Source organism: Columba livia, chromosome 1 (genome assembly GCF_036013475.1).
Source record: "Columba livia isolate bColLiv1 breed racing homer chromosome 1, bColLiv1.pat.W.v2, whole genome shotgun sequence".
NCBI classification, from domain to species: domain Eukaryota; kingdom Metazoa; phylum Chordata; class Aves; order Columbiformes; family Columbidae; genus Columba; species Columba livia.
In genome coordinates, this window is record NC_088602.1 from 176,401,131 (window position 1) to 176,418,196 (window position 17,066).

The 17,066-nt window shown below is 41.0% G+C and overlaps 1 protein-coding gene across 1 annotated transcript; it reads right to left on the reverse strand.

Annotated features, from left to right (window-relative positions):
• Nucleotides 1–3,007: 3,007 nt before the first annotated feature.
• RXYLT1 (ribitol xylosyltransferase 1) lies at nt 3,008–14,626 on the reverse strand. Its single transcript, XM_065048583.1, has 6 exons — nt 14,297–14,626; nt 13,615–13,785; nt 12,479–12,581; nt 7,310–7,624; nt 4,776–4,946; nt 3,008–3,707 (listed from the first exon to the last, which is right to left on the reverse strand). Exons 1-6 carry the CDS (start codon nt 14,439–14,441, stop codon nt 3,290–3,292), a joined length of 1,323 nt encoding a protein of 440 aa, XP_064904655.1. The 5' UTR covers nt 14,442–14,626; the 3' UTR covers nt 3,008–3,289.
• Between the last annotated feature and the right edge of the window lie 2,440 nt (nt 14,627–17,066).

A 17,066-nucleotide genomic window follows, 5' to 3' on the forward strand; every position in this document is an offset into this window, starting at 1 on the left:
CAGATGTTCCGCAGCATACCTTATTCCAGATCTAGAGCAACCGCTTGCAAGAAAACTGAAAAACCCATGTAAGTGCTCTTGTATGATATGTATTCCAGAACTATATAGTATCATTACGGAAATGAATATTACTTAGCAGTACAGTTGCACTGGCTTTTGAATTCCTGCCTGAGAATGAACCCACACAGCACGCTGACAGTCAAAGACAGAAAACTGGCTATTACTCCGCCTTCGGTCTGCCAGTGTTGCGTGTGTGGTAACACAGCTCAGCCAACGCAGTGAAGATAACAGCACACACCCGTTTCTGATGTACAAGAAGAGTAACAGATCCCTTCAGCCACATTTAACAAGAACTGCTGAAACTGTTTGTTGCACGTGTAGTATCATACACATGCAGTATCATCCTTCTGCCATCTTTTGGAGCTGACAAGTTTCAGCAGATTTTGAGAAATCAAGTAAGCTACAAGCAAATTCACGTTAAAGCCTGGTGTTCAGAATGTGCAGCTGTAACTGCAGGTAACGAACGCTCCTGCAGCAGAACTGCAGGATGTCCTGAGACTCAACGGAAATGGAAGAAATAAATGTTGACATCTGATGTTAAAGGGGAAGTACACTGCTATGACACATTCCTAAGAAATAATTCTCCATTTTTACCTTGAAATACACATTTTTATTCCACAGTGTTTAATTAGCTTTATGGCCACTTCCTTGGAAATGACATGTCAGTCAAGCAAACAGTTCACGTTTTCAAAACAAGTGCTTACGAGGATATACCTTAATGATTGCGCTAAACCTGGCAATTTTGTTATAACCATACTTTTTTCTTCTTTAGGCTACATAATACATTATTCTGTATCCTACAGCTTTCATTCTTCTCTTTTCTTCAAACACAACTGTTGTTCTCATTTTGGATTTTAACATGTTACAGAATCACAGAATCACAGAATCGACTCGGTTGGAAGAGACCTCAGAGATCATCGAGTCCAACCCTTGGTCCAACTCTAGTCCGTTTACTAGATCATGGCACTAAGTGCCATGTCCAATCTCAGTTTAAAAACCTCCAGGGACGGCGAGTCCACTACCTCCCTGGGCAGGCCATTCCAATGCCTGATCACTCTCTCTGTAAAGAATTTCTTTCTAATATCCAGCCTAAATTTCCCCTGGTAGAGTTTAAGCCCATGCCCCCTTGTCCTATTGCTAACTGCCTGGGAGAAGAGACCAATCCCCACCTGGCTATAACTTCCCTTCAGGTAGTTATAGAGTGTGATGAGGTCACCTCTAAGCCTCCTCTTCTCCAGACTAAACAACCCCAGCTCCCTCAGCCTCTCCTCATAGGTCTTATGTTCAAGTCCCTTCACCAGTCGTGTTGCTCTTCTCTGGACCCGCTCCAGCACTTCAATGTCTTTCCTGAACTGAGGGGCCCAGAACTGAACACAATACTCCAGGTGTGGCCTCACCAATGCAGAGTACAGGGGAAGGATCACTTCCCTTGTCCTGCTGACCACGCTGTTTTTGATACAGGACAGGATACCGTTGGCCTTCTTGGCCACCTGGGCACACTGTTGGCTCATGTTGAGCTTCCTGTCAATTAGCACCCCCAGGTCCCTTTCTGTCTGACTGCTCTCCAGCCACTCTGCACCCAGCCTGTAGCGCTGCAGGGGGTTGTTGTGACCAAAGTGCAGCACCCGGCATTTGGCCTTATTGAACTTCATCCCATTGGAATCAGCCCATTTTTCCAGTCTATCCAGATCCCTCTGCAGAGCCCTCCTGCCTTCCAGCAGGTCGACACTCCCTCCCAACTTGGTGTCATCAGCAAATTTGCTGATGATGGTCTCAATCCCCTCGTCTAAATCATCAATAAAGATGTTAAACAGGACTGGACCCAACACTGACCCCTGGGGAACACCACTAGTGACTGGCCGCCAGCTGGATGCAGCCCCATTCACCAGCACTCTCTGGGCCCGGCCCTCCAGCCAGTTCTTAACCCAGCGTAGAGTACACTTGTCCAAGCCATGGGCTACCAGCTTTTGCAAGAGTATATTATGGGAGACAGTGTCAAAGGCCTTGCTGAAGTCCAGATAGACCACATCCACAGCTTTCCCCTCATCCACCAGGTGAGTCACCTGATCATAGAAGGAGATCAGGTTGGTCAGACAGGACCTGCCCCTCCTAAACCCATGCTGGCTGGGTCTGATCGCTTGTCCATCCTGAAGGTGCTGTGTGATTCCATTCAGGATGATCTGCTCCATAATCCTGCCAGGCACCGAGGTCAGGCTGACAGGCCTGTAGTTGCCAGGGTCAGCTCTGCAGCCCTTTTTGTGGACTGGGGTAACGTTGGCCAATTTCCAATCATATGGGACCTCCCCAGTGAGCCAGGACTGTTGGAAGATGATGGAGAGCGGCTTGGCAAGTTCTTCTGCTAGCTCCCTCATCACCCTAGGATGGATCCCATCTGGTCCCATAGACTTGTGAGGATCCAGATGGCTCAGTAAATCACCAACTATGTCCTCCTGGAATACAAGGGGCCTATTTGGCTTCCTATCTCTACCAACCACCTCCAGAGATGAGTTGTCCTGAGGGCCACCTGTATTACTGGTAAAAACTGAGGTAAAGTAGGTATTAAGTACCTCAGCTTTCTCCTCATCTTTGTTAACTATATTTCCTTCAGAGTCCAACAGAGAATGGAGGTTTTCCTTGCCCCTCCTTTTGTTATTAACATATTTGAAGAAGGACTTTTTATTATCCCTGACAGAATTGGCCAAGTTAACTTCAAATTGCACTTTTGTTTCCCTGATCTTTTTTCTGCATGATCTAGCTATTTCCATAAATTCTTCATAAGTAGCCAGCCCTTTTTTCCACAGTCGGTAAAGTCTCTTTTTATTTCTGATTTCATTCAAAATCTCCCTGTTTAGCCAAGCCGGTTGTCTTCCCCGCCGGCTAGCCTTTCGGCACACTGGTATAGCCTGTTCCTGTGCACTCAAAACCACCTGCTTGAAGAATGTCCACATGCTCAAAGATATTATCCTAAAAACAACTTACCAGGTCACACATCAACAAGGAAATTGTAAAAATAGTAATAAAACAGTTGTCATCCTTACAGACTACCACGCTGCTGAGACAACATTGTTAAGGATGGAGGGCCAAGCACAGCTCTTGGCTAAGCTAGTGCAGATCTGTTGACTTCAAAAGGAATCCATTCACCCTGTAAGATTTCTTTGTATACAAGCTTCCCTAGAAGGTTAATGGAAATCAAGCTTTCAATCTACTCTAGATTTTCAAAAGGGACAATTTATCCTTTATCACTTGGCAAAAAGGAATTTTCCAAAGTATTAATGAATTTCTGTCTCATCCATGCTTTGAAGTTTTGATACCATTCTATGAGCTTTTTTCTCCTTTGAATCTTTTCTTGTAAGTTCATTTTTTTTTCTTTCTCTAGAACAGCAGGAAGCTCTTTCCAGTTTTTAATAAAGATAAATGGAGCCCCCATGGTTTTTAATAATTGCAATGGAGCACTGTGGTACATCGATGAATTTCCGCAATCACCTGGTGTCATTACATCTTCTATAACAGGCAGAGATCCATATGAACAAGCTTCATAAATTCTATAGCATTCTGTATTTATTCCCACTGGGCATAATGTCAAATCACTCTGCAGCAAGGCATCTTGATAACTCTTGAAACTTTCATTCGTTTCTTGAGGTTGCCACCTAGAAAAGTAAAGGGGTTAAAAATTAATATTTTCCCACAGGCACTGCAATGAGAAAACAGAGACACGCTTTGATTTAAATTCTTTATAAAACTTAAAATACGGTCAAAGTAAAAATTTTATATTACACACACAATCAATAAGCTTTTAGTCTTAACTATTCTTAAAGAGTATTCTAAAAACTTACTGAAAATGTCACTGTTGAAAACAGATTGTAACCCTTTTTAGACATGGTTCTTTTAGGAAATTATTAATATTTAGAAGTGTAAGAGGCAAACCGAAACTCCATTTTAAAACTTCTTTCATGACTTGCATGATGTATATGTCAATTTACTTCACAGCAGAGTTCAGAAACAAATATATGGGAAGACACTTAATGGATTTCTAAATGAATTCTTTTTGGCCTCCAATACTTTAAATCATCACAGGTTTGCTCTTCAAAAGTTAGGATGTAAAGCAATCTGTTATTCATCTGCCTGAACTGCCTCAGAATGTCTGTGAGATAGGAGTTTATGTCACAGGAACAATCGATCTCATATTTTTCATCAGGGTAGCTGAGGTCTTCCCAAAGCACTGCCGTGCCTGCTAGCAAACATTCTACAGGTGCTGCCTAGAAAACTTAAGAAATACAATCAGAACTCTATTCCTGTTAGTTAAAAGATGTGTCGTACCTACTTGAAATAAAGAAGAGCCATGTTGTACAGATTAAATCCACTCTCTTATATGGAGCACAACAAAACAAAGCTGGCTTTTACAGCTACTCAGACATTAATACACACAAGGTGCAAGACAAATATTTCTTCTCCCACCATAATCATATGTGAATAAGAAAAAATAAAAGATGGTCTGTATGTCTAGTATATGTAGGAGATTTTTCTATGTATTTTAAAATATGCTTTATGTAAAATATATAAATGGAAACATTATGAAGGCCTATACAAATGTTCTCTGTTTTAATTACAACTGGTTACCTTTCTTTGTACTATTTTTCAACACTCAAGAAAGGACTGGTAATAATGAATTAGGCAAAAAAGTCTGAATATTTTCTTGAAGTAAATCAAAGTCTTACTGTTCTCTGGCTCCAATCCAGCAAAGTTTATCAAGCCCATCCTGCTTCAGAATTTCCATTAGGGTTTCCCTAGAAGAGTTCTTATAAACTGTTCCTAAGAAATTACATAGGTATGTTCTTGGATCATGTAGCATTGACCAGCTGGGTTCTACAACTGGAAAATTTCTGTAGCTGTAAAAACAATGTATGACATCAGACAACTATATGTTTTACGTCAAAGAAAAAACACTTTATACCATTTTATCTTTACTGTAGCAGATTCTAAGACTAAAATCACCTGTTTGTTGCCAGTCCACATCTCTAGACTCAGACAGAGCCACGAGCAAAGCAGTGCAAGCCCTGTCCTAAAACCTGGTCTTTATTCCCGTTGCCTCCACCACCCTCTTCAGAGATATTCCAGAATACTTATGTCTTCTTTCAACATGGGAGATATTACGTGTGCATGTTACAAAATGTTCCTGAGAAAGATACTTTTTCAAAAGCAGTTGGTCTTGATACAACCACTAGTTTTGACCGAAATGTTCAGGTTAATGGTAACTATGGAGTTTAGGTCTCAGATACCTTAATCTCAGGGCATGCTTATCAACTGAAAATACCACTGGTAACCTCTCAAATGAAAATGTCATTTTAATCTGGGTGGAATTCATTAATCTTTTGGCTACTACACAGCTTGTCATACAAACTATTTAACTTGTCTTTTTGGACTCAACAAAACCAATGCAAAGTCCTGGGATCCAAAGTATAGTGTATGTCATCCTTTCGGATATGTCTTCATATCAGGCATTTTTCTCTTTTTTGACTGATTCCTCAAATCTTACATCACTTATTTTGGCCAGCATGACAGCCAGTTGAACGCTGCTTCAGCTGAAGGGCTGGCACTAACTTTTTCATTACATTAAGTTGATATTTTCTTTCCAGAACAGATGTATGGTAAAAAAAGTTTCTGCTCCTTTGCATTCTCAAATTAAAACAGATATTCATTTTAATGTTATTACAGGGTGTTTAGAAAGATGGATCCAATCTGAAATTTATATACAGAAATATCTCTACAATTACGAACCACCCATGAATTAAACTCTTACCACTTGGAAGTGTGGGGCATAGAGTTTCAAATTATTACCACTAGATGCCTCTATATTTTTGTGTGATTATAGCATGTTGCCATCGTGAAATATAGTGCTTTGTAATTGGGTCCATCTTTTTGAAACACCCTGTATTTTTGATGGATCACTGTTCTACTTCCCTGTCAGAAAAACTATGCCCTGATCCCAATACTTTGCTGGTTTCAAAGGTAGTTTCTACTTTATTTCATAATGATCTCTTCATTGCTATTAGTGAATGGTTCTCTGAACACATATCCACTTCCCTGACCTTCCCAAATTTTGATGGAACAGACCTTTCCTAGTTCCTCTACATGGTAAATATTAATTTACTTTCAGAAAATCTTTTTGTCTTCGTGACAAATATTTCTGCAGGATTCTATGTCTTTACTTTCCCTCTTCAGTGGGAAAATCTGGCACATTTGCATACCTTTAGCCACTATTTTTACAACTGTTGTTGGCGCACAAGGGCTGCGAAACCCATTCTGATACCCGATGTATCTTCCTCTGCCCAGCTTTGCACCCCAGTTTACTGTTCTGTCATTTCTTTCTGTTTTCTGTCACCTTAATCTTGGCATCTAAAAACTCAACTTCTTTTTGCTCAGGAACTTTCAATACCATTAATTCTCTGGTACTACCAAGAAGACAAATATAGTGTATTTCAATGACACTATGAACAAGTTCAAGCTATGTATAAAAACTCCATTCAGTTTGCCAGCTGGCTCAATACAGGATATTGAATTAAAATTCAACACAATATATGAAAATAATCTCATACTCTTTTCATCTTATGGTACCGTGATAAGTAAACCACTATTAGCTCTGCTAATAAGGAGTAAAAATGCAACTAAGTGAATCAAACCTTTATCTACTCCACATAAATACTTTGAGCAGTAAGCCAAACAAAAATGTTTTTGTGAGCGAGCAGTTAAACCAGCTTACGTTACTGTGATACAAGAGTACACTAACTCCAAACAGGAGGTGTACAACTTCCTTTTGAGAGCAAAAACCCGGGTTAAAAAAGTACTACCAGTACTATCCCTTTCCTTTCCTAAACAATCAGTAGTTGAAATTTAATTACATAAATATATTTTGAATTCCTGTGTCACTGGTACTTATTACATCAGCAGTTATGATAAACCTCTAGAGCAAATCTACTGAACTAAAAATAACCAAACAGAAAACCCTACCAGACACAGGTTCATTTTTTAAAAGCTTTCTAAATCCCAGCATTCTTTTCCTGTTTTTGTTTCTATTGCTAAATGCAATTTCCAAAGTTTCCAACACTTGATTTAGAAAATAATTAATACGATCATGTTCTACAATTTACCTACTGTAATTGTTTTGGGCATCAGCAGAAGCGTTCAGACGTATTTTCTGTACCTCATGCATAACAATTAAGTTTCAATTGCAATTTGTGTCTGTAACACTTACGTAGCTACTCCTAAAGGCCACTGGAAAACATCTTCTTCATTTACCAACACATAGTCATACGTAACAAAGAGCAGATTTACAAATCCTCCATTTCTTTTCAGGTATGGTTGAATCCATTCATTGTTGCACTGCTCGTTTCCAAGCAGCACAACTGCTACACGCTGTATTTTGTGGGTCTGAATTAACGTTTGTGCGTAATGCAACCACTGAGTGGCGTAAGCAATCTTTGCTTTTTCTCTCCCGTTCAGAACCAGCACAACATTCTCAGCCTCAACTGAGAAGTAGCCAGGAACTACAGATGGACCAGTGATGAAGCTGTGAAAACCAAAACACAAACAGTAAACACTCTTAAGACAAATTATTGATCTTAATCCTCTAAACATCCTTACTACGCAGTCTGTACTCCAGAGATTTTTTTTCTTCAATAAAGTAAACGCAATATACTCTAACTGTGCAATTGTAACCATTTCTGTTGTTAGCATCTACAGTTTAGCAAAGGAATAAAGCTGCTTCTGTCTTTATTCAGGAAAAAGGAGATTTAGAATTAAATGAAAATAAGGTATTTTGCTGATAAACCAGAACTACTACCTTATTCAAACATCAATATGTGGGTAAATCAGTCAACTTCTAAAAAAGTGTGTACTTTGATGTTCACAAAAGGTCAAAGTTTTTCTAATTCCAGTAATAATCAATGAATACTATACAAGAGAGAAACCCTCCCAAAAATATGTTACAATATACTAAACCAGATATCTTTATGAAGTACAGAAAGCTGGTCTGGCATACTACTTTTCTCAGTAATTTTGGTTAAGGTTAGATCAAAAAACCACTGTGTCATCTGATACTGAGTAGAAACTATAACACAAGAGGTAACTATCTAAATGTAAACTTACGTTGCCTGTTTGACCCATGTCAAACTTGAGGCTCTGATGTAAGCTAGTAAGCCCAAACATCTGAGGTAGAAAACTGCATTTCTAGATCTTGGACAATGTATTTAACAGAGGAATTTCAATCATGTTGCAAAATCACTGGCACTAATAATTTACAAGTATCTGACAACAGCCATTTATGAACCTCAATGAAGCATTACTGCTGCATTACTACAGTTTTTCAGCTACCAGCAAAGCTTAACTTAGAATTAAGTATGAGTTTTAACTAATTTAGAATGATGATGAGTTCTAACTCATGAACTGCTGGGATTGACAGTTAAAAGTGTACTTAGTGCGGAAAATTCACAGCAAAAGCTGTAAAAACGACTCCAGCAAGGTTATCTGAAGCAGAGAGACCTTCAGGCAAGCATATTTTAAACCCGAGTTAAGCTGACATGCTGCTGGTTCGGTGCAAGTGGCATATTTTGGAGGCAAGCTTCATGAGACTCATGATTTGGAATCAAGACAGCTTAAATCTGAAAGTTTAACAGACAACGAGAGAAGAATCACTGGGATTCGTATGAGAAAACAGCTTGACCATCAGGATGCCAAAAATAATGAACAGGATACACAGCTGATCCAATGACCACCTTGTAAAAAGAGACCTGGGGGAAAAGGGCTTTATCTATGGACAGTGCTATGAGGCTATCAAGCCTACGGGAATCACAGGATTTACAGTTAGGGAAGTGACAACCTGTGTTTAGGAAAATAAGGTTAACAGCATAAAATTACAGTGGGGGAAAAAAAAAAAAAAGAAACACTATGGAAATCCTATACTTTAATAATAAAAAACACAGTGCTAAGTTTGTACTATTAGCACCCAGTTGGAATACAATTGGCATTGGGAAATGTAAGAGAGATAACAGAAGCTTCAAAATTAAGACAGTAGTCTTAGAAGGCTAGATCAAGGATGGTATGGGGAGATTACATTTTTCGGACTCAATAATCGACTTGCTTCCTATAAAGTCCTTGCTTTTCCTTACTAGTCTTAGAAACCATATGAAAATATGCTATTCCAGACTGGGTCTTCCAGCCCTAATTCTGAAGGTGTTAGTGAGACAGCCATTCTGTAACAGCAATATGGTTAAGTTTAACACTGTAGCAGGAGACAACATACCTAACGTATCCAGCATAGAGACAGATACTCCTTATGCAATAAAGGAATTACTTAAAAATTAGAAAAATCAAGAAAATAACTCTGAAAGGAGTAGCCCAAGTAACAAGAAGCTTGCAAGGTGTGTGTAGGCTGTTCAAAATCACTGTATAAGAAGCCCAAGCATGCTGCATGCTTCACTCCAAAACCAAAACAATACAGTGCCCCCCACCAAACCCATACAGCATAATATAAAAGTTAGGGGGGCTGTCAAAGGTCAGCACTGAAAACAATGAAAAGCTTGTCCAAACAAGGAGGACACAAAGCTCATAAATATTGCTCATGAAATGCAAACAGAAAATGAAGGCTAAAAGCAATTTGAAAAGCACCTTGTAAAAGGATGTTTTGGCTGCTAGGTGAAGGTTCTTTAAATAGAGGAAAATCAAAATATATTAAAAATATACCAAAAAGACAACTACAGAGCTGAACAGTTTAAAAAGGCTTTAAAATGGGATGACAAAGCCATAGAAGGAAAGATTCCCACACCTAACTCATTCTCCTCAGCAAGAAATATAAGGTGAAAAAACACAAGAGTTATATCAAATTGAGGATTTGGATGTGGATGGCATTCACTTGGGAGTTCTGAAGGAACACATAAACAAAACTGCAGAACTGCTGGCAAAGTTTTGCAGCAGCTGTCATGAAGAGACACTATGCCTGATGAGAAGGGGTCTGTCAGTGTCTCTCCCACCTACAAAAACAGCTTGAGAGGACTCTGGAGCAGACCAGTCAGTATGAATTCCCTCTCTGGAAGAGTCTGTAATAAACAATAAGATCACTGGATCTTATCAGAAGGTAAGATCACTGATCACGTACATGGATAAACACTGCTGGAAATGAGTAATCCTATCTCATCAATCTGATGAAGATCTATGAGTGTGTCAATAAGAACACAGATAAAGGGAATGCAGCAGACATAGTGTATTTTGATTTTCAAAAAGCTTCGCTAAAGTCTGTTAAGGAAACTAAATTGCCACAAGCTATCCTTGGCAGAATCTTTTGGCAGCTAAAGAAATCTCTGCTGGTTGTTAACTTTGTTGACCAATTTCTTTTCATTCTGACATGTATCAAGTTGGTTGCAATTTGCATAAGGAGGACAGGAGAATGGGACTTAAGAACTGCTGAGCAACTGGGCTTAACAGGGGGTGGAGGAAGGCAGCACTGACTGTTGATAAAATAGAGAGGATGTGCCTCTCAGTGGAACAGAAATTTAGGAATGCTCTTAATCATAAAAGACAAGTTGGGCACTCCCTGCTATACAGTATCCTCCTAGGTGACAGGAGAGAAGGATGTGAATTGCTTCAGGCTGAGAAAAGTGCTAAACCCAGCTCTCCTGCTTCTTGTATGAACGTGCCAATTTGTCACTAAAATCCACAGCTATGCAGCTCTTTCTTCACTCATGTTTTTCAATAAATGTCCCTACATTTTATGTAGAAGTTGATACTTTTAACATTCTTTAGGCAACTTCTTTGGTAAAAACTTGAAGCCATCAAAATCCGTATTAAGTATGTGCATTCTTCATCATAAATATACAAAATGGGCTTATTCATGCAACTGTGTTCAAGTGATATTTTGGTATTTTTGTGTCTTTAGATTTTATATTATTGAAAAACATCCATGAGAGCTCTGTGTTTTAACAATTATTAGACTTACCACATACAACTGCCCAGCAGGACATATTCTCCAAATATGTCACCTCAGCTACGTCCCTCTAGCCTCATCTAGTGACCAAATGGAGATAATTTACCTCAGCCAGGCAATAAAGAAGTCAGCGATTCTAGAAAATCTGATAACCAAAGCCATCGACTAATTCTTCCTCACAAAAAAATACAAAGTAACATTTCCAATTTGAATTAAAAGTAGAACTTCTGCTATTTCATTTCATAATTCTTATCATTAAAGTAACAGTTATATTCGCATACTCTCTATACTTTGCACAAGTTCGTACTAGCCTGTCAAATTTTGACCTGTTATGTTGGTACCAAACATAAACTTCATATTTTTACTGGATCTAGCATCCAAGTTGGTTAAAATAAAGACTCTATTATCCCTGGTTCCTCTAAACATAACAGGAACATATTTAAATGTCAGTACAGAAGTCTTGTATTTGTGAGATGCACACCCTAAGGAACCATGTGAAGTTATTATTCATCTGAAACAGCCACGCCAGAGAGAAAATAACCATAATCAGTCAAGTGACAGACTCATTAAGTGCAGCAAATTATTTTCATGTTATAAACATGAAAACTAAGGGTTTGAAAAAATCCTCACGTCCATACTAAGAAGACAATCTATCTGGTAGAGTATCGGGAAAAATTTCATCATGGAAAGGGCTGTCAGGCACTGGAACAGGCTGCCCAGGGAAGCGGTGGAGTCACCATGCCTGGAGGGGTTTAAAAGATGTACAGATGAGGTTCTTAGGGACATGGTTTAGCGCCAGAGTTAGGTTGTGGTTGGACTCGATGATGTTGAGGGTCTCTTCCAACCAAAATGATTCTATAATTGATTTCTATAGCTTCTGAGATTTTTTGACATGATCCTATACATGACTGAAAGAGTGAAGTCCCTTTTCCCTGAATACAACAGAAAGCAAATTGTGGGGAACATCTTGCCTCACAATCCCAAGCTTATTTCAGTGAATTGTCAGCCCCAAACCGCAGTTCTCAGATTTCCCTCAGGGTTGTATTTCCCCCCATTCTGAGATCTCTTGGCTGCCTGACCTCTCAGCATGTGTAAGTCTTTCCACATTTCTTTCAAATACACAAATCTTCATAAAACGGCAGATGAAATTTGATCCTTAGTTTTCTATTTTTTAATAGCAACATGTTTGAGCTAGAATGTGCTGGTTTTATCAAGTATGTGATTCCATGAACAAACATAAACATTCCTGTGATAATTTTGAATGAGAAGTTGTATGCATATTCCTAAGTTATCAAAACATAACAAAATTAAAGTATTTGCAACTGATATTCAAAATAACTGCAGCTCTGAGGTACACAAAATAATGCACCTGTGCATCTTATCATGTTATTTAACTTTCCAATGCATCATTTGTCAAAGTTGAAGTTAACACCATGCAGCCAGTACCTGAAGTAGGTTTTTCCTGCTTTTTGGCTTCCTTCTCTCCACTGTGCTGTCACATCAGCTGGTTGAAGGTGCCCTCCAAAAATATGTTGCCAAAGGTAAAGACCTCCAGAAATGAAGATATGATGGAGAATTTGAATGCACAGATCTTGCCTACTCTACACTCCCAGCAAATAAAGCATTTCTGGGAAATGAAAAAGCATAACAACATAAGAACTTGCAGAAAAAAAGTCAGAGCTTCCTACATAATATGGACAGTTTCCCAAACTCTGTATGACTTGGAATTAGTTAAGGCATCAAGTCAATTCCGTATGACTTGGAATTAGTCAGGGCATTTAAAAAGATTACTTGGCTGTCAAAATATCAGTAGATGAAGATATACCATGGTACCACATATGTTAGCATCTCTTTCTAGTACACCTACCACTGAAAAATGAGCAAAAATTAATCAGCATTTTAATGACAGGCATATTTCTCGTAAGCTTTTGTGAAACATCTTTTTTTGTGACAGAATGTATCACCACATAACCAACCAACATGTTCTACAATGCTACGTGAAAGTTCAACTTAAATTGGAAACTTTGTATTTTCAAAAAAGTTAAAATAATAACAATTATATGTCTTCCCCAGTACTGAAAGATCTTGAAAGGACCTTGGCCCCCAGTTTATGTGGAGACTTGGCATGTTCTACAACAGAAGAATTTCCAAGTTCCTCAGTGGCAGCAGCACTGCAGTACAGAAAACACCTGATTTCCCATTGTGTGATGCTTCATTTCATAAAGTGCAAATGTGAAAAAACAAAAATTCTGTTACAACAAGTAAGAGGCTTGTCCTTTTGTTGTACGGCAACCTAGTTCAGATTCAAAAAGTAACTGCGTTTCTCTGCCATTTGAACCATTTTCTTTGACAGATGTGAAAACCAGCCTTAATGAGAACTGACACAAGGAAACTGGAGTCTAACTACTCTAGTATTGGTCTTACCATAATTTTAAGTAACAGCTCCTTAATGCTCTTCATGTACAGATAACCACATTATTTAATCATACACATAAACACACACATAAATTTCAGTCATTAAGGAGAAAAGTGGTCTATCACAAAGGTTAAGGGATTAACAGACATTGACTACATCTGCTTACCAATTGCTGCTTTGCCCCAAATCTGAACTCTAAGACTGGTTTGCTCTAGGTGAGATCTTGCACTTTTAATCATTTTAAGATTAGCTTCGTATCGCTGCTGAGAAGCCACCAGTTCATTTTTCTCCTCCTCTTCCCACGGATTCCACTCTTCATTTCCCAAGGCAGCATGATCTAAGAAACCCAAAAGTCACATTTAAAAAGTCACATAATAAGAACAGACTTATAAGTTTAGAAAAAACTGTCCAATTTTCCTGAACTCAGGATTTCAAGCAGCACCCGACGAGACTCCCGCGCCGCCGGGCCCGCTGCCTCACAACGCCGCGGGGAGGTGGCCGCTGCCCGCGCAGGCCCGGCGGGAGGGTCGGTGGAGCGGCGGGGTCGGGGGGCCTAGGCCCCGCTCCTCCCGCGGCGCTGCCTGAGAGCCCCGCCCGCCGCGGCCGGCCCGAGGAGGGGCGCTGGAGGCAGCGCGCTGGCCGGGGCCTGGAGAACACGGACCAGGCCGAGGACAACACCGGGCCGAGGCGCCGCCGCTCTCCCTGAGGCCTCTCTGGCGCAGGCAGGAGGCGATCGACCGCGCTGGCCCCACATCAAACCCGCCGTCCCCGCGGCTGCGCGGCCGGCAGCGGCCAGGCCGGCTCGCCCGCGGCAGGCCGGCTCGCAGCGGCCCCATCGCCGCTCTCACCTCGCGGGCCGCGGCGGTCCCGGTGCGGCGGGCGGGGGACGGCCGGGCGGCGGGGCCGGAGGAAGACTGTGTAGGCCGCGTAGAGGGAGAAGAGGCCGTAAGCGACGATCAAGGCGGAGCACAGCCGCTTGCGAGCGGCCCGCATCCCGCCCAGCGCGGGCGGAGGCCCCGGCGGGGGGCGCCGTGAGGCGGCGGCGGGAGCCGCGCCCGCTGGGGCGGGAGGGGCCTCCACCCGCGGCCCTGGGCTGCGTCCCCGAGGAAGAGCTTCAGAGCCCCGCGTACCAGGACCTGCCTCTGCCCCCCCGCCCCCCCAGCATTGCCGGCACAGCCTCAGGTGCGCGCTGAGTGCTTGAAGACGTTGTCCCGCGGTGGCTCGGCGCCTGCAGCCGAGAACCGAGAGCTCCCGGCCTCGTCCTCCCACACGTGCTGGCGCGGGGTGCCTGGGCGGTGCCGGTGCCTTCGAGGCTGCTGCCCCCGCGGCTCGGACAAGCGGGCAGCCATGGTGCACCGTACGTGGTGCGTTCTCCTCCTGAGGGCTTCCAAAGGCTTGTGAAAGAACAGTATCAATATGCACTGGAGATTGGTTCAGAAGCTCCTAACTACTTAACATACGTAAATACATGTCACCTTTAGCATTTGATATATGCAGTCCCAGCGTGAGCTGGAGCTCCTGTCATCTGTGCCTGGCGGTTTGGTGGCTCTGGGGCACAGGAGGAAGGGTGGTCCTGCCCAGCAGCTGTGTGATGTGTGCAACCAGATGGTAAAAGGATAGGTGAACAGTGCTGTCAAGTCATGGGTATTTTATATAACAGGGAAAGCTGCCAGTGAACCAAACTGAGTGATGTTACACAGGGAATGTTGAAGCTCTTTTTAATTTATTCATGAGTCCTTCTTAAGGCACATCTTCTGTAGAGCCTCTATCAGTCTGTTTTCAAACACCATGGTCCTCACGGGACCTTCACCTACCTGAAGCAGAGAGTCTGGAACAGTGTAGATGATGACACAACACACAATCCTTCAGCCTGCTCCGGATCTGAGTGTTGGGGTTTTGTGTTTTTTTTTTTTTTGTTTTGTTTTTGTTTTTTTTTTTGTTTTTTTTTTTTTTTTTTTGTTTAGTGGATTTTGTTTTTTTTTTTTTTGTTTTTCTGATCATTTTTTTTTTTACTCTTATGATCATTGAACTTTGCTCTAACCCTGACCTAAAATTTATTCCCTGGACCTCTGCTTGCTCCAAACCAACATCTAACTAGTTGCCTTAGCAGGCCTTCTGAAATAGCTTACAGTCATCCCACTGGCAAATCCTAAATCTGGTTTAACGACCTGCACACTCACTGAACTACAAATCTATCCTAATGACCCACATTGGCAGCACTGAGTCCTTTATTTTGAGATCCCTTTCTGATTGTCTGCATTAGCTTCACTCGTCACATTTTTCCCACCCAGTTCTTAATCCTAACTGTAACCCTGATTTCATGGAACCGTAGAATTATAGAACGGTTTGGAAGAGTTGGAAGGGACCTTTAATAATCATCTAGTCCAACTCCCCTGCCATGGGCAGGGACATCTTTCACTAGACCAGGCTGCTCAAAGCCCCATCCAGCCTGGCCTTGAACACAGACGGGGCATCCACAGCTTCTCTGGGCAGCCTGTTCCAGTGTCACATTACCCTCATTGTAAAAAAGTTATTTCTTATGTCCAATCTCTTTCAGTTAAAAACTGTCGCCACTTGTCCTGTCACTGCAGGCCCTGGTAAGAAGTTTTACTCCATCTTTCTTATAAGCCCTCTATATATTGAAATCCCACCCGTTTAAAATCTGCTGTAATACAGATGGCTCTTGTCAGTACTAGTGGTAATCTATTGCAAATTTGCAGGTCAATACGCTTGTTCCTGTTAGGCATTATGGCCACTTTGCTTTGGTTGTAGAAATTTATAAATTTATGGAAAAAGTGCACCAGATAAATGCTTTCAAAATAAAGACTGAGCTTCTCTCTTGCTTTTCTTGCTTAGTGCATCTGCGTGAATGCACAGTGAAGTGGTGAAGTCACAAACTTTGGAAAGTTCAAAGACATGATGTCTGTAGTGGTCGATATGAAAATAAATTGTTTTCAGCTTTAACTACAGTCAGTTTTCTAGACTGTACCAATAACTGGAAACGTGTGCTGAGTTGCAAAAATTCATAGAAAACCTTTGTACAAAGACTTTATTTTAAAACAGAATATGATAATGAAAGTATGAAAAATATAGAGCCAAAAGGAAAGAAGAAAGTAATAGAAATTAATTAAGAAGAGCAAAGAAGAAAGTAAAATATTCAATCATTTGGGAACACAGGTTTCCTGTTGCACAGCTTCACTGCTTTGAATGATTATTAGAAAGTTCTCTCTTCTGCCCCAGACAGGTGCAGTTAAGTTCTTATAAAAATGATAGAAGATACTTGAAAAGAAGAAGTCAAGAAGGATTAGGCTAAGAAGAGTTTGGATTACATAGACCACTTCATAAATAGAGCATCATGAAAGTCTGCATTTGAATGTGTGAATTTCAGTAAGAAGTGCAGAAAGTGAGTGTAATTTAGAAAAGTAGTGATCATTGCCCAGCTTGTCTTTCACAATAGTGATGATATAGTCATCTTATTTACAGCAGAGGTGAAAGACACACCAGCCGAAGAGAGGTAAACACAAAATCTGTCAAAGTCTCAGAACAACTGTAGTAGATTATGGCCTCAGAGTAGATGACAACGTTTGATCATCTGGCAAGAAGTTCAAATGCAGTGAA

What these genes read in the sequence shown, in the direction of transcription:
- RXYLT1 (XM_065048583.1), bottom strand. Translation starts at nt 14,441, where the DNA reads ATGCGGGCCGCTCGCAAGCGGCTGTGCTCCGCCTTGATCGTCGCTTAC. An exon ending in GGACCGCCGCGGCCCGCGAG is followed by an intron (nt 13,786 to 14,296) that starts GTGAGAGCGGCG and finishes TGGGTTTCTTAG; the next exon opens with ATCATGCTGCCTTGGGAAAT. An exon ending in TGGCCTTTAGGAGTAGCTAC is followed by an intron (nt 4,947 to 7,309) that starts GTAAGTGTTACA and finishes TTGTTTTTACAG; the next exon opens with CTACAGAAATTTTCCAGTTG.